Source organism: Rhineura floridana, chromosome 12 (genome assembly GCF_030035675.1).
Source record: "Rhineura floridana isolate rRhiFlo1 chromosome 12, rRhiFlo1.hap2, whole genome shotgun sequence".
Classification (NCBI taxonomy): Eukaryota; Metazoa; Chordata; class Lepidosauria; order Squamata; family Rhineuridae; genus Rhineura; species Rhineura floridana.
In genome coordinates, this window is record NC_084491.1 from 26930404 (window position 1) to 26956339 (window position 25936).

Sequence of the window (25936 nt, forward strand, 5' to 3'; positions counted from 1 at the left end):
TCTCTACCACTGAGCCGTCGCCCTTCCCCATTTTCAGAGGGGAGGCCCCCATAACACCATTTAAATGCAGACTCTTACTTGACTTAACTGTCCCCATTCTGAAACCATGCCTGTCTTCAAACAATTCTAATCCCCAATCCAGCATGTTGGCACAGGGGAATCTCACCTTGTGTACGAACTGGCTCCGAGACGGGGCTGGGGTCACTTAGCCCGTAGGTGTTGACCGCCCGTATGAGGAAGAGGTAAATGGTGTTGGGGTTCAAGCCACTGACTGTGTGCTTCTCCAACTTCACATTATCTGCTACCGTCTGCCAGGTGCTACCTGAAGACTGACTGCAACAGAACAGAATTGGACAAGGAAGAGGTGGAGGGTCCATCCTCAGTGGCCCTTCATTGATTCCCACGATGCCTGGAAAGGGTGGGGTGAAAGGGAGCCAGTGTGGTGTAGTGGTTAGAGTGTTGGACTGGGGCTTGGGAGATCAGGGTTCAAATCCCCACTCAGCCATGAAGCTCCCTGGGTGACCATGTGCCAGTCATGTTTCTCAGCAAATCCTACCTCATAGGGTTGTTGTGAGAACAAACTGGGGAGGGGGGAAAGCATGTTTGTTCACCACCTTGAGCTCCTTGGAGGAAATGTGGGATAGAAATGTAATTACAAATAGAAAAATAAAATAATGATATTTTATTAGCCAAGGGCAGGGAACCTTTTTCAGCCTAATGGACAACCTTCCGAGGGCCACATGTCAGTGGTGGGCAGGGCCAGAAGTAAAAATGGGTGGAGCAACAAATGCACATTTTACCTTTGCACAGTAGGCTAGTTTCTACATATACTCCACACACCTCTCTCTGTCCTCCATCCAGGCAAGCAAGTGGCACTATGGCAGGGTTCGAGGACATGTTCCAACCAAGCACAAAACCAAGGGGATGGCGTGGTATAAACTAAGGTCCCCCAGATCAACACGTCAGCAGGAGGGAATATCCTGGAGGGTTCCCAAAAGCCAGGAAATCGGTGATGCATTCAAGCCAGGACCAGCAGAAGCACTCGGATGCCTGGGGTAGCTGCCAGTGCCCAAGCACCCCCAGGAGGGCCCACCAACATTGATGCCACACCTGCCTGCCTGCCTGTTTCCTTGGGTGCGGGGTGAAGGCAGCAGGATCTGAAGTGCGGCCTGCTGTTTCTAAATTTCCAACAGTGCTCTGGAGAGATGCTACATTAGGGCACTGTGGAAAACTTAAAATGGTGGCTGGTTTGCCAGAGGTGGTGGTGGTGATGTTATCTGCCAGCAATAATCTTGATGGTGCCAATAAGCCTGCTGGGGGACAGTGATGTCTGGAGAGGCAGATAACACTTTGCCGGGTGGCCTCTCACTCCCAGAGTTGGCCCTGCATTAAGAAGAGAGCTTCTGAGCATGTGCAAAGTCTCTGTCTCTACTAATTAAGCACAGCTTCATCACAGACATATTCAGGATTAGAAGGGACACAGTTGTAGGGTGTGGCCTCTGACAGTCCCAGTCCTTCTTTTTAGACTTAACTACTGAATTCTAGGGAGAGCGGAGGGTGCAGAAAACACTATCTAAAGGACTGCCCAGAGTTTTCAAAGTTTGGAATTTAATGGGGAAATGGGCTTCTGGCTCAGCTTTGGAAGTAAATGGGAATTTGTGCCTTAGCCAGGTCTATTCATTCCGAAATAAAAAAACATGTCCCCTTTGAACCCTTCCATGATGCTTCTAGGGTGTATTGTGTCCTGTGGCAAATGGTGTGTGTGTATACAAAGGTTCCATGTGCCCCTGGTGGCAAGTCTGAGGACTGCGGCCAGCTAAGGGGCAGAGCCACGCTAATGATATGATATAGTCCACAGCATCAACAACTAATTGCTGCCCTGGGGCCTGATGTGCCCCACCCCCAGCAATTTTTTCTGGCCCGCCCAGGTCATCACCAATTTTGGCAGCTGTGGCAAAAAGGAGAATAAGCAAACCCAGCCCTGGGGTCGGCAGAGTGGTTTAAACCTGGTGCAATTTGCTCCTTCCCTATGCATCAGATCCATCATTTGATGAGCAGAGATGAAGAAATTACCCTCCACCACCACCTCAGCTGATCTGCATGGATCAGCTGAGGAGGGTTGGTGTTGCGTGTGGGCATCTTGTGTATGCCTGCCTGCAAGAGGGTGGTGTGGTCACAGCCACTTTTGGCCCTGCACTTGGCTGGCATGTGCCTCCCCACAGACTGTTGGCTAAGGGTGAATGTGGCCCTCAGGCCAAAAAAGATTAGCTCCCCTCCTCCATTCAACAGCAGTAATGGAGCAGTTGGACAGAATGAATCACGCACAGACTAATTTGTTAGCTTTGGCACGCAGATGCGAGCCCACGTTAAAGGTGACTCACAGCTGATGCCATGCTGCTCTTTAACTACACAGCTCCGTGTCCCTGCACACGCACGCACGCACATGCACCCACAGGCACACACGCATAATCCGCTCATCCAGTGATTTACTGCTCAGCCCAGCTGCCTCCATGTTTGCAGAACTTCCTACTGCAAACCGAATCTCTCGGCCACCTGCGCTCCCCACAAATCTCCTCCAACTCCAGAGCAGATGGCTCCAAGGTAAGTTTTGCTAGAGGCCACAAACCATGTGGAGGAAAAAAGAGAAAAGTTCGCCTTCGTTCATGAGGCACCTTAGCAACTCAGGCGCAGGAAGGAAGAATTTGAGTGCGGGGAGGTCTGTGACGTGCTGTAGGCGGGAATGACAAACGGAAGCTTAGTATGGATTCGGCAGCGGTGACATACTGCTCAGGAAGGTGCTGACAGCAAAGCATTTACACAGCTGTGTGGATCTTCCCCCTTGACCTCTAAAAACCCAGCTCAAGACAGATTTGGTTGAGCTGATGAATCGGGGGGGGGAAGAGATTCAGTCCTTTATAACACCAATGTCCTCCTTACCTCAGTGAGATCCAGACGTTGGTGTTCTCAGATAACAGAACAGGGATACCTGTCCTGCTATTTCTGGGTTGTTTACAGATCTGTGTGTTTCTCTAGGGAACTATAAACTCCACCCAGTAAAGAAAGCAACTCTATTACTGTTCATGTGAGCACTTATCCCAGGAGGAAAGAGATGAGTTAAAAAAAAAAAGGCTCTGATCTTGCCAGTGGGTTGCAGAATCTCAGTGTGCTTTGAGCTCAATTCAGCCTTGAATGTGTAGATGGGAGCTGTTATCGTAGCAAAACAGACTGGGCAGAGGGGGCCTGGCTCTGTAGGTCTGAAGCAGGCTCTTCCAATTTCTGCAAAGCTACTTCTCTGCTTCTTCAGGACTACAGCAGTTAAATAGCAGACAGTCTAATGGAGTATTTGGTGGAAACTGAACTGCAGCAGAATGGAAACAGCTCTGATTGTGATGAAGACAGTTCAGAAAGCAATACCTTTTTACATCACTAACCAGGTGTGGGGAATCATCCAAAGAGTGGGAAAGCATAATTTTCATACCCATTGCAATACTGGGCTGGACAGAGACACCCAGCTCAAAATTACAAAGGGTATGAAAATCACGCCTCAGATAATTTGAAAAACAGGCACCACAGCTGATCTGCATGTGTGTGTGCCTGTCTGCATGTATGTATACATGCATGTGTGTTCAAATTGCATGTTTATGTGTGGGTGCCTCCAGACTGTCTATATTGTATGGGAGGGATTCAAGCGCATACCGTGAAGTTCAGGTTTGTGCAGTTACAGTGGATTAAAGTAATCGACTTCCCGAGTGCGAAAAAATCTGCTTTTAAAGGAAATAGACTTCTTGTGGCTATGAAAGTGACAGGGAAATACTGTAGATTCATGAATGAATGGTTAACAGGAAGATGTATAAACATCCCCAAGCAAGTCAGGATGAATGTTCATTGTTCCCACAAACAAATCACAATGAATGCTCAATAAAGACCAAAATACAATCTAAACTCTTTATATGCATTGTGCAAGCAAAGCAGGGTGAATACTCAATAAATATGTTGTCTGGAGGAGCCCTGCATGTATCTACAAGTGTGTATGATGTGTGCATGCGTTTGTTTGAGAATGTGCCTCCCCCCACTTTTTTGGCTCTGCCCATTGCTGGCACTGGGTCCTCAGAGGGTTGGCAATGAGGGAATGCAGCCCTTGGAATGAAAAAGTCTCCCCATTCCTGGACTAAGTTTATTCACTTTCTATCACCCTCAAACTGTATCTCTCTTTTGTGTCCAAAGACACCTGGAAAAGTGACGTTCTGGCAGTAATGTGAGTTACCTGAATGCTTCGATTATATATGAACTGATGGTGGCAGTCCCGCTCACAGGGTTTGGCTTCCAGATCAAAGCAACGCTGTTCTTGGTGACGTCGGTGACCAGAGGGGCTGAGGGGGGTCCTGGAAGAAGGCTTGGCTCTGGAAGCTGTGTCTGGAGGTCAGCCCCATTCTCTGGAGAAGCAAATGTGGAACAAGAGGAAGAGAATGGCAGTAAACCCTATGGAGGGCAAGATAAATTCTGCTTTGCACAGCTTACCTGCATGGTTTTTACCAGCCACGCTGTGGTCCATCAATGAGCCTTCAGTTTACAAAGCAAGGATGCATGCTCAGACTCTCTTAACAATTAAGGCATAACCTGTCTGTGCTGTGAAGTGGTCCTGAGTATGCACTCTCTCCCCCCTCTACTAAAACTTGGGTTCATCCGGTGAAACTGATGGCAGGACAGGAAAAAGGAAGCAGAGTTGCTTTATGGAATGAACTCCTACAGGATGCGGTGATGGTCATCAGCTTTGATGGCCTTACAAGGGGACAGGGCAAATCCACAGAGTAGGTATGGGGAACCTTTGGCCCTCAAGATGTTGCTGAACTGCAACTCTCATCAGCCCCAACAAGCATGGCCAATGGGCAGGGATATAGGGAGTGGTAGTTCATACACATCTGGTAGGCCAAAGGTTCACCACACCTGTCACAGACGACAGGATCTATCGATGGCTACTATCGATGGCTACTGGTCCCAGGCTTTGGTCTGAAGGCACATGAGGCCAGCACCCTGCTGAAGCTAAGCAGGGTCAGGTCTGGTCAGTGCCTGGTTGGGAGACTGCATGGGAACCATATGTAAGCCACCTTGGGTTTCTATCATGAAAAAAAGGCGGAGTATAAATGTAATAAATAAATAATAATAATAAATAATAATCATTATGGCTATGTGCATCCTCCAGGCCTGGAGGCAGTATGCTGGGGCACAACAGCAAGGGAGGGCTACTGTTTTCGTGGCTTGTTGGTGGGTTTCCTATTTATCTAGTTGGTCACTGTGGGGGACAGGATACTGGAGGTGGAGAATTGGTCTGACCCAGCAGGGCTCTTTTTATGCTCTAATAGCAGGCACCAGGTGGTCTACCTAAAACTGGTTAGTGGTCCATCAAGTTGATCCACCTTCCACCTACTTCTGCTTCACAGCAGTGACAATGTAAGCTAATGTATCTCAGTTGCCATAGCCAGAGATATGAGCGAAACCTTCAGCAAGGCTAACTGTCCCCCTTTGTTCTCCTATAGAGGTGGTCAATGCCTGAACAATCCCTGATGACAGAAATATCCTTCTGCCCTGTAAGGGAAGGAGGCCCCAGCAGGATGTATGACTGAAGGAAGCTTGTTGTATTATTTAAGCCTGAACTAGATGTTGGTTTTCAGCCCAACAGCAATTCATTCCTTCTGTTTCCAGTGTTCAGGCTGTGTGTGCCGTTGCTTATGCAACCAAAACAGCACTTCCCAGGCACAAGGGGGAGGTATCAGCAGGCATGGGGGGGAACTTCAAGGTTTACAGAAGTACAAAAGACCTTTAGGAGGAGGGGGGAACTCTAAAATGGGGATGGAGAACGTTGGAAGTGTTGGGATGCAACTCAACTTGGGTGGGCTTGTATAGAGATATGGCAAATAGAGAGGGAAACCTCCAAGCTTCCTAGACTGTCTTCTGACCTAACCTGTGCTAACCTTCCTTCAGTGCTGGACTGGTACTCTTAGGGTTACTGGGCTCATTTCCTAACTCTCTCACCTTGGGAGGGAAGATATCTTTCCTTTGTCTCTCCCTCCAGCAGCAATAGATCAAAGAGCAAGTATGTGTCTTTGCATCTCCAGTTTAGTTAGAACTAGGAACTTTTCCATCAAGCATGCATTTCCAGTAATAAAGTAAACTTTCTTATTTTTCTTAAACCTAGGGTATCATGTGATTTGTGCTCCTTCTGGTAAGATTCACACACAGCTCAGCAACAATGCTGTTTTGCTGCTCTGCTAACAGGGCAAAACAGTCCATGTGAGGTCAGAGCATGCTCAGAGGCCACAGGATGCTGACTGACGGTTGTAAGGGGAATGGGAAACAGAATGGAGTACTGTGGCTGTGGGCATGGCTGGCTGGCTGCTACATTTTGTTGCAGATCCCACTTGTTCACTCCTAGTGCTGATCCTCCCCCCCCCATACCAGTTCTGCATTATTACCATCAGTGTGGTATAGGAAAGAAGAGTGTTAAGACTTTGACCTGAATTCAAATCCTTGCTCAACCACATATGTTCACTGGATGACACTCACCATCTCTCAGCCTAACCTACCTCACAGGGGTGTTGGTAGGGTAAAAGGTAGATGGAGAGCCATGTACACCAACCCAATCTCCTTGGAGGAAGAGTGGGATAAAAATCTGATATAAACACAGCAAAAAAAATATTTATTTATTTTAAAACTCTGCTAGCCTTTCCTTTGGCTCTAGAATGCAGGAAGGCTTAACATTTCAGCAAGTGCTCCCTTGAAGGTAAGCTTACATTAAAGCAAACCAATCAGCTGCTATGGGCCAGGTTTAGGTAAGATCTGTGCCTCTAACTTGCTGCGCATCTGGGAGGCAGAATCAGCAGTCCCAAGAACGACTAATGTTGCTTTTTTGTAACTAGCAAATCTACAAATGAGCATTGGTGTATGTGTGTAGATATGCAGCCTGGTGTGACTGAGGATTTGCTTTCTCACGGGCTGGTAGTTTTCCAAAACCAACCTTGGAGAAAGGAGAGCTCCTTGTACGTTTTTTAAAAAAATCCCCTAAAATCTTGTGCAGGGTCCAGGAAACCTGGCTCACCATCACCTCTCCACATCAACAACATTTATTCCTTGAGGTGATTTTGCATTTAACTGTCTGCACGGCGCTTTGAATCAGGAATGTGCTTGCTGGGCTCAAAATGGGAGGGCAGTTTATTGCTTTTTAAATGAGCCATCCTCATATACCAGCACAGGCAGGACTCCTGCGCTGAAGACAGGGAAGTTCACTGCCTCAGGGACACATGTGAAGCTAGAACTGAAGGCCTGGAGAGACAGCTGTGGCTTTGTGAGTCCAAATCCCTCCATGGCTCCAAAATTTCATCTGCTTGTTCTCGCACGGAGCTCAGCAACTGGCAGGTGAATTCCAGTGTTAAAGAAAATGCATTTTATACCAAACAGTGATATATGCTGGAGTCTGCTCAAGTGCTGCCCTGAGAGATATAAAGAGGAATTTCTGAACTGACCCTCTTCTACCGCAGACAAAACACAGTTGAATACTTAACATGTCTAAGGGCCAAACTGGATGTGATGCTAAATGCATCTGTGTATTCAATATGCAGTGCTTTTTTTAAAATGCAAACAGCATCAGTTGGGGGTGAAAAGATAATGATCAAGATCTGCTGGTACAGAGAGGGAACTGCACCCTTTCCTCTCCTGGAGAAAGTCGCTCCTCTGGAAGGTGCTATTTCCAGTAGGTGGGTGGCTGGAATCCCCCACTGGCCTTTCTGTCTCTCTTACACACTCGGAGACCACATTCAAGCACTCTTGAAAATGGAAATGGACTGCCTTCAAGTCGATCCTGACTTATGGCTAGCCTATGAATAGGGTGTTCATGGTAAGCGGTATTCACAGAGGATATACCATTGCCTCCCTCTGAGGTTAGTCCTCCCCACCTGGCTAGGGCCTGCTCAGCTTGCCACAGCTGCACAAGCCAGTCCCTTCCTTGTCCGCAACTGCCAGCTGGGGGGCAACTGGGCTCCTTGGGACTATGCAGCTTTCCCATGGCTGCACAGGTGGCAGGGCACGTAACCCCTGAGCCACTCACTGTGGGGGTGATCTTTAGCTGGCCCTTGACGCCCAGGAGACACGAGCGGGGATTTGAAGTCACAGACTCTGGACTCTCAGTCAGGCTCTCCTCCCCACTGTGCTATACCAGCTCTATTCCACTCTTATTCTACTTTAAGTAGTCATGGCTTTCCGCAAAGAATCCTGGGAAGTGTATTTTGTGAAGGGTGCTAAGAGTTGTTCGGAGGCGCCTACTTCCTGCACAGAACTACCATTGCCAGAGTTCTCTGGGAAGAGGGGCTGACTGTTAAATCACTCTGGAAATGGTGTCTCTGTCAGGGGAATAACGGCTCTCTTAAGGGGGGAGCCTCCAACTCTTAGACAGGTTCCCAATCTGTGTTTCCTTACTGAAGCAACAGCTCTCGTCATAACTCCAAGCGCCAGCCCCACTGATCTGGGGAAATTGACAGAGGGTCCCCACTTCAAACAGTTGCCCTCCAACTCCTAGAAGGCAACAGGTTATTCCGGCATAACAGGTGCATCATGGGGATCTGTAAAATTTTTTCCAAGGGGGGGGGTAAAACATAAAGTGGGGAGCAGGCTAGTTTCTTACCAAAACAATGAGAATGATAGTGCCTGTATGTTTTGACTTGTATCTCAAGATTTTACAAGAAGATTTTACTAGAAACTTATCCTTTTAAAAAATGAAAGCCAGGAATCTGAGGACTGTGTTTCATCTCTTTTTGGGGGGTAGGGTATTGCCCCCTTCCCCCCGACACCAATGGAGTGTATGCTAATCTCTGCTGCTTCTCCTTTGCATGTTCAGTGAACACATTCAAAGAACATCTGCTCATGTCAACTGCATAACCTTGAGTTCAATTCCCACCCTTCCCTCAACATCACTGACCTTGCACCGCCAGAAACCCGCTCCATCGTGTCTCGCCAGTTGAACTTGTAGCAATGCAAACATACAGCCCAGAATCTGAAACCTGAAACACAAAGGGAGGACATTATTCATTTCCACCGACAGCTCACTGTAACTGTAGAAGGAGCTTTGGGAGTGTCTCGCCTTTTCATTTCCAGACAGTAGTTGTTGTGTGGTGGACCCCTTTCTCTCTGTGTGTGTGTGTTGGGGCCAGGTGGGCGAATCCACACTGCATCCTAGGCAGAGCTTGGAAAAGTTACTTTTTTGAACTACAACTCCCATCAGCCCAATCCAGTGGCCATGCTGGCTGGGGCTGATGGGAGTTGTAGTTCAAAAAAAGTAACTTTTCCAAGCTCTGATTCCTAGGAAGAAGGCCCATGTTTGTTCTCAGGCCATTGGGAAAAGTAGGAGTTGGGGCTTAATGGGCATGTCTCAATGCTCAACTTGCATCTCTTTGTCACTTTCCACAGTACAGAGTTCAGTTGCGGAAATGCTCCTCCAAGTCTCTTTTAAGAAAAAAAAAATACAGTGGTTAATGTAGGAGCCATATATCAGCTCACAAGAACATGCTGGCTAAGAGTGAGCTGAACTGGATGATATGAAGTCTTGGCCTTCAAGGCTGGATTACTGCAATGGACTCTATATGGTCCTTCCCTTGCGCTTGATCTGGAAACTGCAGTTAACACAGAATGCTGCAGCATGTCTGCTGAGAGGAATGACAGCAAATAACACCTCTGCTCAGAGATCTACATTGGTTGCCAGGTTGCTAACAAAGGAGGTTCAAGGTGTTTCTATTAGTATATAAAGCTCTTAAGAGCTTGCAACCAGTTTGCTTGAGGGATCGCCTTACCCTCTATATTCCCTCTTGACCGCTTTGATCTGCAGAACTGGTGCTGTTACAGGTGCCACATAATATATGTTCTGCATTTGTAAGAAATAGGTATTTTAGTGTGGCAGCACCTGCGCTTTGGAACTCCCTGCCTGTTGACATCAGGCAGGTGCCTTCACTGTACTCTTTTCAGCACCTGCTAAAGACATTGTTGTTCAAGCAAGCCTATCCAGACATGTAGAAGATGGCATGCATTTTAGGCTTAACTGTTGATTTTAATTATATTTTGATTTCTTTTAAAAATACTTATTAACTTTGCCTTTTATTGCCAAACTTTCTGGTTTTTTAAAAACTGTTTAGAGATTCTACTTACAATCAAGTGGTATACAAAAGTTGTTAAATAAAAATGGTAAATAAATAAATATGTACCATGATTAAGCGTCTGTGTGTGGTGAGGAGCGAGAGTATACTATGCCTTCCTGCTCATCTGATGCACTTGCCCACACATGGTCCTAACCATTGGATATGCACAGAGTTGTATTCAACTAAATCCTGCTCAGAGTAGACCCAATAAAATTATGAACCTACGTTAGCCATGTCTATTCACTTCAGTGGGTCTACTCTGAGTAGGACTAACATTGATTAAAAGCCACTGTGTATAGGACACAACAACATAGTGTAAGAATCCTGCTGGATCAAACCAAAGGCTGATCTAATCCAGCATCCTGATCCCACAGTGGTCAACCAGAGGCCGAAGCCCACAAGTAGAGTCTGAGCTCAATAGCACTCTCCTGCTTGTTCCACAGCAGCTGTCATTCAGAGGCATATTGCCACTGATCCTGGAGATAATATGCAACCATTATGACTAATAGCCACTGATAGCCTCATCCTCCATGATTTTGTCTAACCTCCTTGTAAGCCAGCTAGGTTGACAGCCATCCCAACAGCTTTTAGTAGTGAATTCCATAGTTTATGTGTGGGCTATGCTCCGGACCTTTGATCATTTTGCTTGCCGTTTTCTACACCTTTTCCAGCTCTACAACTTCCATTTTGAGGTGCGATGATCTGAACTGCATGCAGCACTCCAAGTGTGGCAAAACCACAGAGCTGTGTGTAAACACCCTAGAGCTGTTTTAAATCATTCCTTAGGTGCAAATCCACTAAGCTGCCTTGGCCTCACCCCTCCACTCTGTAATAGGGGATTAATAAAACTAACTACCATGTAGTTTTCTTCCATAATTCCACCCTCCTCGGCATCTGCAAGATGGGGTTAAGGATACAGGGCTACCTTACAAGACTGCTTTATTTATTTTTAAAAGTAGATATCCTGCCAATGTGAATATTTCCAGGGCAGCTAACATTAAAGAAACCCAGTTCAAACATTAAAGAATCAAAAATAAATTAAAATGGCAGAGTTAATAAAACACAGCAGATGAAAAACCATAGTGGCACTTTAAAATGAAAGAAAGTTCAGCTTGACATTTAAAAGGGTCTGGGAAAAATAATTTAAAAAAAAGCCTTTGCTTGCTGCTGTAAGGACAGAAGAGATAAGATGAGCATTCCATAGATTAGGAATGGGGAACCTTTGGCTGGGACTGATGGGAGTTGGAATTGGGAATATTCCACTGTATTTAAGTTCATCATTGCTGTATATGGTAAGCAGATGAGAGGAGGGAAGGAGGAATTAGAAGTTGAGGGGTCCGGCATGTGATTGGCTGAGAGACTGGGTGGTGAATGGTCCAATTTGAGGGTGTGGCAGTTTGTCAGTTCGACAGGGCTATGATCTGAGTGAAGATAGTGAGGGAATTTATGCTGAGATAGACAGGGCCAAGTTTGTGAGAGGCAGGATTTGATGGGGATTTAGAGAACAGGGCTTAGTAAGAGTGATAGTGAGGGACTGGGTATTTAGATAGGATAGAGCAGGATTAATAGATTCTTATAATATTATTTTCATTTACTGTTTTAATACATGTTTGTTGTTTCATCATCCTGTGTCTGAGACTCAGTTACTCTACTAAAAGAGAGTAAAGCAACATAACAGTGGTATTCGCACATAAAATGTAAATGGACTGCCTTCAAGTCGATGCCGACTTACAGCGACCCTATGAATAGGGTTTTCGTGGTAAGCGGTATTCAGAGGCGGTTTACCATTGCCTTCCTCTGAGGCTGAGAGGCAGTGACTGGCCCAAAGTCACCTAGTGCGCTTCATGGCTGTGTGGGGATTCGAACCCTGCTCTCCCAGGTCGTAATCCAACACTCTAACCACTACGCCACACTGGCTCTTGTATTTGCACATACTTCCTCACATACCTAAGCTGTTCTGGGCCTAAGATAAAGGTCTTGGTGGTAGCGAAACAAGAGGACGTTGGAAGGCATAGCATGTTGTGGGGGCAAAGGCCTGAAAAATCAGGGAATTGCCCTTTAAGGGCAACAGGGGTGCCACAGAGACCAAGAACATCTGGACAGCCACGGTTCCTGAGCCCTGCCACAGACAGAGCGCCACACCCCAAAAGACCCTCTCATTAGTAGCCACTCATCTAACTTCAGGAAGGGGCTCCAATGGTCACCTCAATGCATGTAAGCTGCATAGCTCCAATACAGAAAATGGTAGTGAGCACAAGTAAGTAAGGTAAGAAAGAAAGCGAAAAACAGGACCCCCCCCTCCCCTCCCCTCCCCTCCCCAAAACTTCAGAGTGCTGGTATTGACTAACAACCTCACAATAAACACGAGTGGTAAAACAGCATAGAAACTATTATCTCCCACAGGGTGTTAAGCTTTATCACTAAACTGTGCTTGGAAATGGACAGGCAGCCAGCGAAGGTGCTTCAGAATCAGTGAGGAATGTCCCCAAGGACTGGTCCCAGTTAGTCTAGCAACATGATTCTCAACTGATTGAAGTCTGTCAGAAGTACTCATTGCAGTCATCCAGTCTTGATGGCAGGCACATGGGAGAGAGCCTTTCCAGTGTTGGCCCCCAAACACTGGTATACCCTACCCTAAGAAGCCCACTCTGCTTTCTCCCTGATGGTGCTCCGGAGACTTTTGAAAACAATCTTGTTCCTGAGAGCCTTTGGGAGGGACTGAAGGTATAGCCTGAAACTGATTTTATTTCCCCCCTTTTTAGTTTTACCTCTTTAGTCCCATTTTAATATCACTTCCCTAGATTTCTTAAATGTATTTTTATCTATTTTAATTTTTTGTGTGCATGTTTTTATTGCGTATGATGTATTGTGTGCCGCCCTGAGTGCCCTATTTTAGGGTAGTAGGGCCGAATATAAATATTTTAGACAGACAGACAGACAGACTAGATACATAGATAGATAGACAGACAGACAGACAGATAGGGCAGGTGTGGGAATGTTTGGCCCTCCAGATGTTGCTGATAGGAGTTGTAGTTCAGCAAAACCGGGAGGGCCAAAGGTTCCCCACACCTGTGACAGGGCATGAATAACTGCGACCAAGCTATCTCTGGCCACGAGAGATCACAGCAGGCACACCAGCTGGAAGGAGAGGGAGGTGACATGCTATGAAATGTATTTATCAAACTATTTAAATCACCCTTCATTGACTTGAAATCCCAAGTGGTTTACACTGCAGTACATCAAACAGAGCAATTATAAAAGCATACAACAAAAGAAAACAGATTTTTTTTATTAAAAAAACTATTACAGACTATATCAATTAGAGGTTGCCAACCTTTTTGGGCCCATGGACACATCTGCAAGCCAGGTAAACTGTCATGGGCACACCACACCCACTCACACCACAACCTGTTCTAGTGGCTACAAAAGAATGCTCTGTCAAGTCTAATTTGAGCAGGGGGAGGGAATGAGGGCCCTGTAGGCGCCGGTGAAGGCCTCTGTGGGTGCATGTGTGTCTGCAGGTACCATGCTGGTGACCTCTGCTAAATACAACAGCAGCTCATGATAATAATGAGCCCGTGAACAATCAGATTCGTCCAAAATCCTGGATGATACCTCTTAACTGGAAGGTCCGATGAAGCGTGCCATGACAAAGCTGGATCAACCAGCACTCGCAACCTGCAGATTTGATCCTTTAGGGATAATACCTCAGGTATCTGATAAAATGGGCTCTGTTCTCAAAGGCTTCTTCTGTAATCCTGTACATGTCTACTCAGAGTAAGTCTTAATGAGTTCAATGGGGCTTGCTCCCAGTTAAGTGGGGAGAGTGCTATTGTGCTGAGGTCCTGCTTTTGGGTTTGCCATAGGGGCATTTGGTTGGCCACAGTGAGAACTGAATGGGCCATTGGTCTCATCCAGCAGTTAGGCTCTTCTTATGTTCTTATGATCACAGCTTTAATCTGCTGGTCTTTAATGCAGTCTTTGTCAACTTGGTACATTCCAGATATTTTAGACTATAACTCCCATCAGCCTCAGCCAGCACAACCATGCTGGCTAGGCCTGATGGGAGTTGTAGTCTAAAACATCTGGAGTACACCTCATTGGCAAAGGCTGTTCTAAGGTTCCAAAAGAACTGTTTTCTTACAACTGGAAAGACTAACTCTTGCAATGTGTCAGCTGCAAATTGGTATAGATCAGGGAGGGGGAACCTTTGCCCATCCAGATGTTGTTGGCCTACAGCTTCCACCATCCTTGATCACTGAGCCATGCCGGCTGGGAGGGCCACTGGTTCCCCACTCTTGCTATGCATGATTATTGATTCATACAAGTACACTATAGGAACCTGCCTTATAGTAGCTCAGCCTATTTAACCATTGAGTCCAACATAATCTGTTTCGAATGGCAGCAGCTAGCTCTTCAGAGTCTCAGACAGCGGTCTGTTCCATCAACTGCTACCTGACCTTTTGAACTGGAGATACTAGGAGCTGAACCTGGGATCTTCTGCACGCCAAGCATATGCTCTCCCATGGAGAGCTATGGTGTCCCCCCCATAAGCAAAGGCAGGTGAATGGAGGTTGTAAATGACCTGCAGCTTGTCATGCTGATGACTGTGCTATGGGGCAGTAAGAGGGATGACTTTAATGTCCTCATCAGGTGGGCTGTGAGCTGCAGCTTGGGGACTGGTGCCCTATTTCCCCCCATGAATCAGAATGGCCCGATGAGGCAGTCCGTCCTGGGGGACCATTAACTCATATTCGCCCTCCAACCCACCAGACAGCTCTAATTTTTTCCTGGGCAAAGAGCCACAACTGCTATAAAACGATGCTATTAGGCGCGCTGGGACCCGGCAGATGCATTAACCTCCCTGACTCTGACACAATGAAGGCACAAAACTAACGTGAAATATTTCACTCCCCGCTGACTGCCGGCATCAATTTTTAAACAAATGTTTAGCGTGAGCGCTGTGTTTTGATAAGTAATTCATGAATAACCTCCATGTTACCCCATTGCTTGATCCGACTCTGGTGCAGCAAAAGGGCAGGCTGGACACACCCAGTTTGAGATTGTTTGGCGGTGGTGGTGGGGAGAGTGCTACATACTGCCCCCAAGAGCTCCGCCTGAGATCTTGAGTCAGGATAGCTTCTCCCTCCCCCACTCTTGGGCCTCTGCATTCTATATGCCCCAGTTCATGATTCAAATCACGCAAATCAAGAAAGCCCACATTCTGTGAGCTGGGGAAGAGCCACAGCTTCATGTTAGAATGCACGCCTTGTATGCAGAAGGTGCCAGGTTCAATCCTGGGTATCTCCAGTTAAAAGGATCAATTAGAAGGTGATAGGAAAGGCCGCTGCCTTAAATGCTGGAGAGTCACTGCCAGTCAGAGTTGACAATGCTGGGGCAAGTTGTGGCAGTGGTTCTGACTCGATGCAAGGAAATTTCGTATGTTCAGCTACTTTTATTGAAAATAGAGTAAGTTGTTATGCAAGCACATTAGATGCAATCTATTGCTGCCTTCCCCAGCCTGGTGCCCTCCAGATGTTTTTGAACTTCCATTCCCATCAGCCCCAGCCAGGATGGTCAATGGTCAGGAATGATGAAAGTACCTGGAAGGTACCTGATTGAAGTGGGATGATCTACTGAGTTCCCAGGGTTGAGGTTTTCAAAGAAAAATAAGTTTTTTTCCCTTCTTCTTTGCACTACTAGTTGACAAAGGGAAAATGAGAATGAGAAAGATCCTTGTGTGGTTGGGCTAGCTCTGAACATGTCTCAGCCATGGGTCTACCCTCTGGACTATGGTGAAAATAATCCTGGCCTACCTGACAGAGTTGTAATGATCCCGTATAGATAATAATCATAATGGGTTGTACCCATTTAAGTTCTACTCAAAGTAAAAAGTAAAGGTGTCCCTGCACTTATAGTGCGAGTCATTTCCAATTCTTAGGGTGACGTCTTGCGACGTTTACTAGGCAGACCATATATATGGGGTGGGATTGCCAGTTCCTTCCCCGGCCTTTCTTTACCCCCCCCCCAGTGTATGCCGGGTACTCATTTTACCGACCACTGATGGATGGAAGGCTGAGTGGACCTCAACCCCTTTTACCAGAGATTCGACTTCCTCCTTCCGTTGGAATCGAACTCCAGCCGTGAGCAGAGCTTTGGCTGCGTTACTGCCGTTTACCACTCTGAGCCACGGAGGGTCATCTACTCAAAGTAGACCCACTGAAATGAATGAATCCGTTAGTCATGTCCATTAACTTCAGTAGGTCTACTCTCAGTAGAACTAGCATTAGATACAAACCAATGATATTAATAAAGACAGTAACCTTTTCAATTGATTCATTGGCTAGGTTGATCAATTAAATCCTTCTAGAAAGTCACACTTATGAACTAGGCAGCAAGTTTTAAAACACCTCTCCCCGTCTAAGTAGTTCTAAAATCTACAGGAGGCATGCACCACTTTAGAAGTATTCCCCATTCACTCCAATGCTTTAAGAGGGAATGCTTTTTCTCAGATAGGGCTCACTACAACACACACATCCACCATCTAAACATAAACATGCTTTCCTCCACTTCAAACCTATTGTTTTATCCAAACGCACATTTTCTAAGCTGGCTTAGAAGCAGCTCTCCAATGTTTGAGACCAAAGTCTTCCCATCCCTACCTGCAGGTGCTAGGGCTTGAAACTGGGAGGTGAAACTGAGACTTTTTACATGCAAAGCTTTTGATATACTGCTGAACTACAGTCCTTTCCCTGTTGGTTTTTGTTTTATTTTTGTTTTGAGAAGGAGTTCCAGGATGGAAGCTGTGAAAGTGGAAAGTTTGCATTCTTCAACATCAGTTGGTGCCATGACCCTCGGGTCAGACTCTTCTTCAGGGGAGGAGGGTGGGTATTCAGAAAGGGACAGGGAATTGCACTAATCAAGGTCAGCCCCAGATGCACATCACAAACTAGAAGCACTTGTGGAATTGTGCCACTACCCTTTCAGCCTGAGGATGTTGTGTTGGGCTACCCTTTCAGCCTGAGGATGTTGTGTTGGGGAGTGTCCTGACTTCCAAATAAAGAGGTTTGGATGGTTGCATATGGCCCCTGGGTCTGAGGTCTCCTATCCCAACCCTGAACCAAAGTCTCCCATACTCCATCAGAGAATGATTGCTAAGTTAAGAGGCTCCTCTTACTGAAAGCGGAGCTATCACCTGAGACAGAGCTGCAGCTCCTTTTTAAAACTCAGCCTGAGGATAAGTGCTACTGAAACAACATCTGAAAATCGCCAGTCTGAGCCCTGCCTGGAGCTGTCCAGGGTACCACCGAAGTCTAGCCTTCTGAGGCCACCACCATTTCCTGGACGTCATGGTTATGTTCCACCCAAGAATAGATCATGTGGCTTTACCGACAGCAGAGCAAGGGCCAAAACAGCTATGATGCCAAATGCATGGCTGCATTCAATGTATCTAGTTTTTATTCTTCCAAATAACAGATATGGAGTGTGTGTCAGGATCGGGCCCATGAGGAATGGGGTAAATCCTGTTTTTTCACCATGGGCCTGATGAAAATTATCTCTTCCCAAGATGCTGTTGTTCTGAGTAGGGAGATTTCCATCAGCGCCAACTTATATCAGCTTTGAAGGGTGGTGATGTTCAGGAGAACCTGTGTGTGTGTGTGTGCACGCATGTGTGTGTGTATGTGTGTGTAATTTTTAAAAATAGAAATGGTAATGGCAATCACACAGTTAACATCATGTCTAGTTTGGCCTTAAGCTGCAGAGGCCTGGAAAGTCTTATTCCCATGCAAGGATACCTATAGACATCCATTCATCTGTACTGCAACTGGACACTCCTGCCCCCAGGCCGTATCTTTCACCCCAGATGTCAACCAAGAGACAACAGAGGAGTGTGGAATGTGCCATGGGTTGGAAGTTGAGTCACATGCCATTCTAATACATCCATGAGAACTTACAAGCATAGCATTTTAGGAAGTGGGGGACTGATTCTGGGCCCCGTCATTCCCAGTAGCAGCTGGTGTGGTAGGGCGGAGCTGCCCTCTTAACATCAGCATTGCTGTAGCTGACCTGAATGGGGTGGGGCAGGGCAGAGCATGGTGAGCTTGCTTGGAAGCACTGGCAGAGCCAATCCAGTGCTCCCACCAATGTGTCTGCACAGCCTCAACCTCATCATCGTCCTACCCCATCTCCATCCAGGTAAGCCACAGCAATGCTGGTGATGGGAGGTTGCTGTCCTACCACACTAGTTGCTACTGGTCACTCCTCGCTCACTTCCCATAGTTGTCTTCTAAGAAAACTCCTTGCTGATTGGAGGTTTGGAGCAATTAGCTGTTGATGGCCCCACAACCCCAGATCATCCTAGTAGATCATGGAACACTCTCACCCTGCCTATCCGTCTCATTGATTGGATTGAGCTCTGGAGGAGCGTCTTCATGGCGAGGAAGCAAATGTTCTGAGGCCTCCATGTTTGCTTCTATGCACATAATGTCTTTTCCTCTGGCTATCAAACCATTATGTGGTGCTGAATCATATCCATTTTAATGCATTTACAACGGCGGTGTGGTTTACAGCTCCAATTTCCCACTGGAACAAGAAACACTGTATCTCCTATCATCTTAAAAAACACCACCACCCTGCTGTGCTATATTGTAACTATGCATAAATAAACTTGTAATGGGGACGATTATGTGAAGATATCATGAGATGTGGTGTGGGTTGGACCCATGGGGAATTGGAGCTGTAGATCTGCACGCTATTGCAATGTGTCAAAATGCACATGATGTACTGCCAGGTTGCGCTGTGCGTAAAGGTAAATACTGGAGCCACAAAATATAGCATTTGCCTTCTGACCATTTGGATGTGCCTCCTCTGGAGACCGATCTTACAGATGCTTCCTGAGGGCTGCGGCTGCATCAAAATTTCCACCAGCGCAAATGAAACAGTGTCCTTTCATCCTGTGGGCTTGACATCCTACCATTTGCTGTGCCAGCTCTTTGTTGCCACCTGCCTAGCTCCTGCTGGTGGGGGCTGCATCGGTTCCAAGTTGTTGTTTGGGGGGAGGCTTTGTCAATTTGCCATCTGTGGGGCTCTCCCCTTCCCTCCAAGGCATAACTGCCCATTTGCTTGACCTTTCCCTCTGGGGCCAATCTATGCAACCACCCAGCGCTCCATGAAACAGGTGGAGGACTCTGCTGTATCTCCCTACTCTTGTCATTGCTTACACGCTTGGTGATCACAGGTGAACACAGGCAAGGAACAACAAAGAGGCCAAAGAGCAGGAGTCTCCAGAGAGTGGCAGCCTTACAAGGCTGTGGGCCTCAGCTGTTGCCCAACAATGCCTATCCCTAATGCCTGCCCTATTTGGGTGCACCTGGACAAGGGCTCCAGATGACAATCTCAGTGAGCAGGAAGAACGATGCAGAGGCCAGCTTTATTGATGATGATGACAATGATGATTTATACACCGCTTAATGCCTAGATGGCTTCTAAGCAGTTTACAAAACATAAAAACCAATTGCTTACAGATTTACTTATGTGTATGTATTCGTTCATTCATCACCTTATTAAGTTATCAGCTGCCCAATAACAAGAGTTCTCTGGGCAATGTACAAAGTAAAACAAATTAAAAGCCACAATGACAATGAGACCAAAGAAGCAGCAAATAAGAACCATAACATCAAAACAAACCACTTTAAGGCAGGGATCAAAAGATGAAAGCATTCCAGTGACGATCAGTTATAACAGAGTTGCAGAGCTAAACAACTGGGCTAAAAAACACAGCATAACGTAAAGCTGAAAAGGCCTGGGAAAATGAAAAAATGGATTTTCCTGGCACTGAAAAGACATTGAAATAGGTGGCAGGTGTAGCTCTCTGGGGAGGGCATTCCACAATGGGAGCGGGGGGAGGGGCGCTGCTGAAAAGGCCCTTTCTTTCATAGCCACCCATTGTATCTCAGTTGGTTGGCAAAGAGCCTCAGTTGATAATCTCAAGCAGTCTTCCCCAACCTAGTGCCCTTCAGATATCTTGGCCATGCTGACTGGGGTTGATGAAAGTTGTATTCCAAAATATCTGGAAGGTACCAGCAGAGGGCAGGTTTCAAGCCTTAAGTAGTTACCTATGGGAAGAGGTGATCCTTTGGATATCAAGGTTCCCAAGTCAAGAAGAACTTTAAAAACCAACAGCAGCAGCCTGAACTAGGCCCAGTTATTACCACCACATAGCTTTCCTGACCATGAGTTGAAAGAGGAGACCACACATGACATTGATGTTCCCAGAATGTAAGAAATCTCGTCACAAATTGTACAGCGCTTAAGTCTGGGAGATATCAGGCAACACTCTGCATGTTGACCTTGAACATCAACAATGGAACAATTGGTTTATTTTTAAATGTCATCACAATGAGACATTTACAGATTTCTGATTCTTTGGAAGAAGACATAAGACTCTTCAGCAGAGGAACTGACAATTAAAGAGAACTGAGGATGTGAGAGGTTCAGTTAAGGAGGGTTAATTATGATCGAGATCCAAGCAACAAGTTATGTATAACTTTGCCCATAACGGAATTTGCAGCAAAGCATGTTTTTTCAGACTGAGCTGTGTTGCAAAGGGACTGATTTGGCTGGCTTGGCAAAGGGACTGATTTGGCTGGCTTGGCTCTTTGTTTATTGATATTCACTTTGTTAAGAGCAAGAAAATTGCATTCAGCTGTTTTTAGCCAGTAAAACAAAGCAATTGCTTACTGTCTGTTAACAACATTAATGTCTTAATAAGCACACAGAAGCTTATGAGTCCGTTCTCTGAGCTGGCTTTCAGGAGTGTTGAACAATTCCCATACAGTTTTGAATCAGGCAATTATAAGCTCCCTTTTTATCAAGTAATTTCATTACTTAGCAATTTACCACAATTATGAAAGCAAGCAATTCAATTCCTAACTATGTTGTGGAATTCATTAGTGAGCTGGCTGCTTGACATGTAGCGAGTCACGATCTGGACACATATCAGAACGTTCACAGGATAAGTTCAAGAGAACTCGAGACCACTGGTTACAGGGGAGTCAACCCACATTGATTTTATTACATAAAAAATGGGCATGTGAACTGGTCTGCTGTTCCACACATACCGTATGTACTGCATTACACCATGAAGCACCCAGTGAGCCTATCTATGTGTGATGCTAAATACATCTTTGCATTTGCATCTTTGCATTTAAAGCCCAGGTTTTTAAAGATGCAAACTGCATCTGCTTGGAGGAATGATAATTAACTGCATCAGAGCGAGTGGGGGAGATTTAAACCCTTCCTGTCCTGCTGAGGTCCTGAGGAAAATCCCTTTTCTGAAGCTGTTATTTGCTTTGCTTAGAAATCCCTCTCCCCTTTAAAGCTAATATAGATAACTTGTGCAGTTTACACACACACCCCAAATCCAAATTAAATTTATTTTATTTATTTAAAAGATTTGTTACCCGCTGTTTATGGCACAACAGTCCCAGAGTGGGCACAGAAAACATTATCCAAGCAATTCTATTCACAATATTAAATGGCCAGATGATATAAAACAGGAGTGGGGAACTGGATCCATGGGCCAACTCTGATAGGTGGGTGGGACCTGTCATTCAGCTGATGTCCACCTGTCAATCAGCTGATGTCACCCCCAACATATGCACCTGTGAACCAGCTGATGTCACCCTCCCAGGCCTATGCACATTGGAACATGGTTCTGCTCCTACTTACAGGGCTGTTTCCAGAAGGTATCACTGGGGGAACTGTACCATGGAGGCAGGGCACTTATGCCACTGAGTCCAGACAATGGTTCAAGACCTGCACAGTCTCACCTGACTCAGATTACGCAGAGAAACAGAGCAGGGTGTACACTTCATTGTAAATCTTCTAATGACTGCTCCAAATGGCTCCATTTAGACTTTAAACATCAGCGGATACTACCTCAAGTACTGAAGGTGGCATGCCTCGGAGTATCAGTTGCTGAGAAACATGAGAGGAAGAGGGCCATTATGCTCATGTGCTGCTTGTGGGCTTCCCATGAGCATCTGGTTGGTCACTGTGAGAACAGAATGCTGGACTAGATGGCTCTTTGGTCTAACTCACTGGGACTCTTAAGCCCAATTGTAAGAAATACAAAGAATGCAGATGTGTTCCTTCTGTTTGCCATTTTTTGTGGTCACAGAGCAGATGTTACAATAAAAGATGAAGGGAGTTCTATCAAGGTCTGCTGCTGCAAGAGGCAGAAACTTGTGTCTTCTGGTAAGGACAGAAAGAAAGAAACATCATACCTGTAGGTTCGTAACCTGTAGGGTTCCATTGTCTAACAGACTGACTCTTGGGTCACTGCCCACAATCCGCTGTCCATCTTTCAGCCACTGAATGCTTGGCAGGGGATTCCCAGTCACATGGCATTGCAGCTGTGCTGTAGAGTCTATAGCAAGTGTTTGATTGGTCAGCCCTCGGCGAATAATCGGTGGAATACGATCTGATGTCACTTTGTGTAGAAAACAAACCAACAAACAGCACAGTATGAATATTGTGCCCAGTGCAATGAAGTACATTTATTTCAGCTGTAGCCCAGGTAAAACAGGTGACAACACACAGCCATTTCTGATGGAAGATACCTTTGGGTTCAGGTCCAAACAAAACACAGACCTACAAATGGAACAGGAGGAAGTTTAAGATGTATAAAGAGAACTAGTTAAGCAACAAATAGCGACAGATAAAAATGTGTTTCTTCATTGTGTACAAAAGCACAATTCTGTTTTAGGTTGGGAGCCGGAGGGACAGAACTTATTTTTGTAAGCCACTCTGAGAGCCTTTTTGGCTAAAAGGCAGAGTTGAAATGCTGTAAATAAATAAACACACAAATGGAGACACCTTGTCTGATTGTTAATCAGCTTCCCAACCTCGGTTGTTCCTCTTGGCTGGTCCTAACGCCGGTATTATTTTGTGGTGACCTTTCCCATTATTTCCCAAACACGATCAACACTTGTAACATTTTAACTCTCATTTAATGGGCTGCTCTCATTTCTGCTGAGCTGCGACCTTTCATTCCTCCTCCCTCCGCCCCCCCCACCCACGCACACAGAATGGAAGTGATCTTTGCAGTGTCTTATAAGCTTTTCCCCCCAAGATAGATTGCAATTTGCCTCTTTGCCACCACCAGAGTTCCTGGTGATGGAATTCATATCCATCAGCTTGTTCACCAACATGTAATTAAATACTCAATTAAAGACAAGTATTAATTGATTACCTGGAGATGTATTGCCTGGGAATGACAGGCAGCAGTAAATGTGTCAATGCACACCTTTAATCTGAGCTATCACCTGCCTGCTCTGAAAGGACAGAAAGAATTTTGGCATGTTACTAAATTATAGGTGGAAACTTTCCTCTTGCAGCTAGTACAGGGAGAAGATTCTTTCCGAAAGCAGATTAGTAAATCACTAGATGCAGTACAGAAGATCAGAAGAGCCCTCCAGGATTGGGCCAGAGGCCTATCTAGCTCATCCTCGTGTTTTCAGTGTTGGGTAGTTGGATTCTTGCACACCAACTATGAAGGCGGCAGCCCTTTTACTGTTTGCCCCAAACATCTTATATTAATTCCTCTATTCCCAATGTTCGAGCTGTGAGTGCCATTCTTTGTGTAGCTTCATCCATGCACAACAGGGAGGTGTTACCAGACTTGGGGAAACCCCAAGATTTGCAGAACTACAAATAAAAATTCTTTAGGGGGAACAATTCATTAGGAGGACCCTGCCCCCCAAACACCCACACACCCCACCACTATCACAGGCCAACTGAACTTGCTCAGTGGCCATGGAATGCCGAGTGATTGTTGGGGGACAAAATGGGAAACTTGGGGAAGGAATGTAATGCAGTTTCCTGGAAAAGGACATGTTTGGTTGGCTGGAATTCTGAATAAGAGTACTCCGCACTGTAACACTGCATTGCAGGTCCCACTTGTATTTCCTCTAAACATGGAAGTTCTCTTTAAAAAGCATGGTTAACAACTGTTGATATACTGGCTGTGTTTGGATGTAATGCTAAGCCATTAACTACGGTTAAGCAAACTATCCTTTGCATGAGCTGTATGACTGCACACTCTTGCTTTGCTCCTCCCTTAGTCGAGTGGGGAAACAAACCATAGAGTGGCTGGCTTAGCATTATGTCCGAACCAGCACTCATCATTTATTTTTCTCAAATCAACCATAATTGGGGAGCCAAGAACAAACCTTGGCTGCAGACTATGGTTTGTTTACAGAGAAACAAATCACAAGGACAGGTTCAGGCATAACACTAAGTCAGTCGCTCCACCTGACTAAGAGAGAAGTGGGAGAGTTCATGCACTGGATAATTTGTTTAACCACAGTTAATGGCTTAGCATTATGTCTGAATGAGACTACTGCCTCTATAACTAGAGATAAATGCAGGTGATTCTTTCAACTCCACTATTTGGATTTTGTCTGTACAGTTTTTTAGATGATCATTCAAGTCTTCATAAACCATGCTTTATGAAGCCATGAATGAGCATTAGGGTGAGTGCTTCTCCCTCCCTCCTCCTGTTGCATGCTGATTTCAGCACAGAGATCCAGACTTGTATTAAACCAAAGTTCCCTGTTACATCCCACTCAGGAAACTTGGAACATAAGAACATGTTGAACCTGCTGGATCACACCAAAGGCTCATCTAGTCCAGCATTCTGTGCTCACAGTGGCCAACTATGGGGTGCCTGTGGGAAGCCCATTAAACAGGACTTGACCCCAATAGCCACTTTCAGCAACTGGTATTCAGAGGCATACTGTGTCTTTTGCTTAATATCAATTAACAAACCAGGGAAAAAAAAGCTGAGATGGGAAGACGGAGGGATGGGAAGAGGCGAGGGAGGAGTGCTTGGCCCCAGTTCTTATTCCTGGCTTCATAAACCATGGCTTATGAAGCCTTGAATTATCATCCAAACCAGGCCCTTGTGTGTCCCTTACTGCGTCTTCACAGATCTCCTTCCTTTGCCTTCCCACCATCAGCCTACAGCTAATCTGGACCTCTCCATTCCTTTGGGCTCTGGTGAACTTGGTAGAATGATGAACAACACCCATCAACCCCAGAAATAACAGCCAACAGTGAGGGATAATGGGAGTTGTAGCTCCACAACATCTGGAGGTCCAAAGGTTCCCCACACCTGATTTAAGAGAAGGTTCAGACTTCTTTTTTAAACCTACTACAGAACTATTATTCCATTACCTCCTGGCAACTGTCCACTGAAATCCATGTGCAGCTCAGTCTTGTGAAAGGTTGTGACCAAGACTAGATTCACTGCTTTAAATAATTTTGATTGACCAAAAGAGTGCTCCCCGATTAAGTAGGCAGTAGATTTTTATTGTTTAAAAAATCCTGTGCTTCTCAATTCTACATTAGTCCCACTTCTCTACCATGTATTCAAGCGTTTGGCCAAACGTCTAAACCTGTGTTCTGATATTTTTAAGGATTTCAAGGATTTTATGGATTTTTTTAGTATGTTTTGTATTTTTAGATTTCTGTTTGGTTTTTATGCATATTTTGTATTTTTAACTAGTTTAATCCACTTCGGGACCCCCACTCTGGGTGAGAGGCTGCTGCTGCTGCTGATGATGATTAACAACAACAACAACAAGTTCAGTGGTGGGGAAGGAGGGACGAATGCAGGGTTAGCTCCAATTTTGAGGGGGGCGAGGTAAAGTGGTCCGGGATGGGTGTCCTATTTTGTTGGGCCTTTAGTCATGGGT

At 45.7% G+C, this 25936-nt stretch overlaps 1 protein-coding gene across 9 annotated transcripts in view; it reads right to left on the bottom strand.

The window, feature by feature from the left end:
* ROBO3 (roundabout guidance receptor 3) overlaps positions 1–25936 on the bottom strand; it is a 364199-nt gene that overhangs the window by 27429 nt on the left and 310834 nt on the right. For all 9 annotated transcript variants that reach the window (XR_009758609.1, XR_009758611.1, XR_009758610.1 and 6 more), the window contains 4 exons: positions 22463–22668; positions 8966–9047; positions 4265–4433; positions 167–333 (listed from right to left, as the gene is read on the bottom strand). Coding sequence is in view for 1 of the 9 variants with exons in the window: in XM_061592244.1 (XP_061448228.1) it covers positions 167–333; positions 4265–4433; positions 8966–9047; positions 22463–22668 (624 nt within the window). In the remaining 8 variants the exon portion in view is untranslated. The remainder of the gene's footprint in view (positions 1–166; positions 334–4264; positions 4434–8965; positions 9048–22462; positions 22669–25936) is intronic.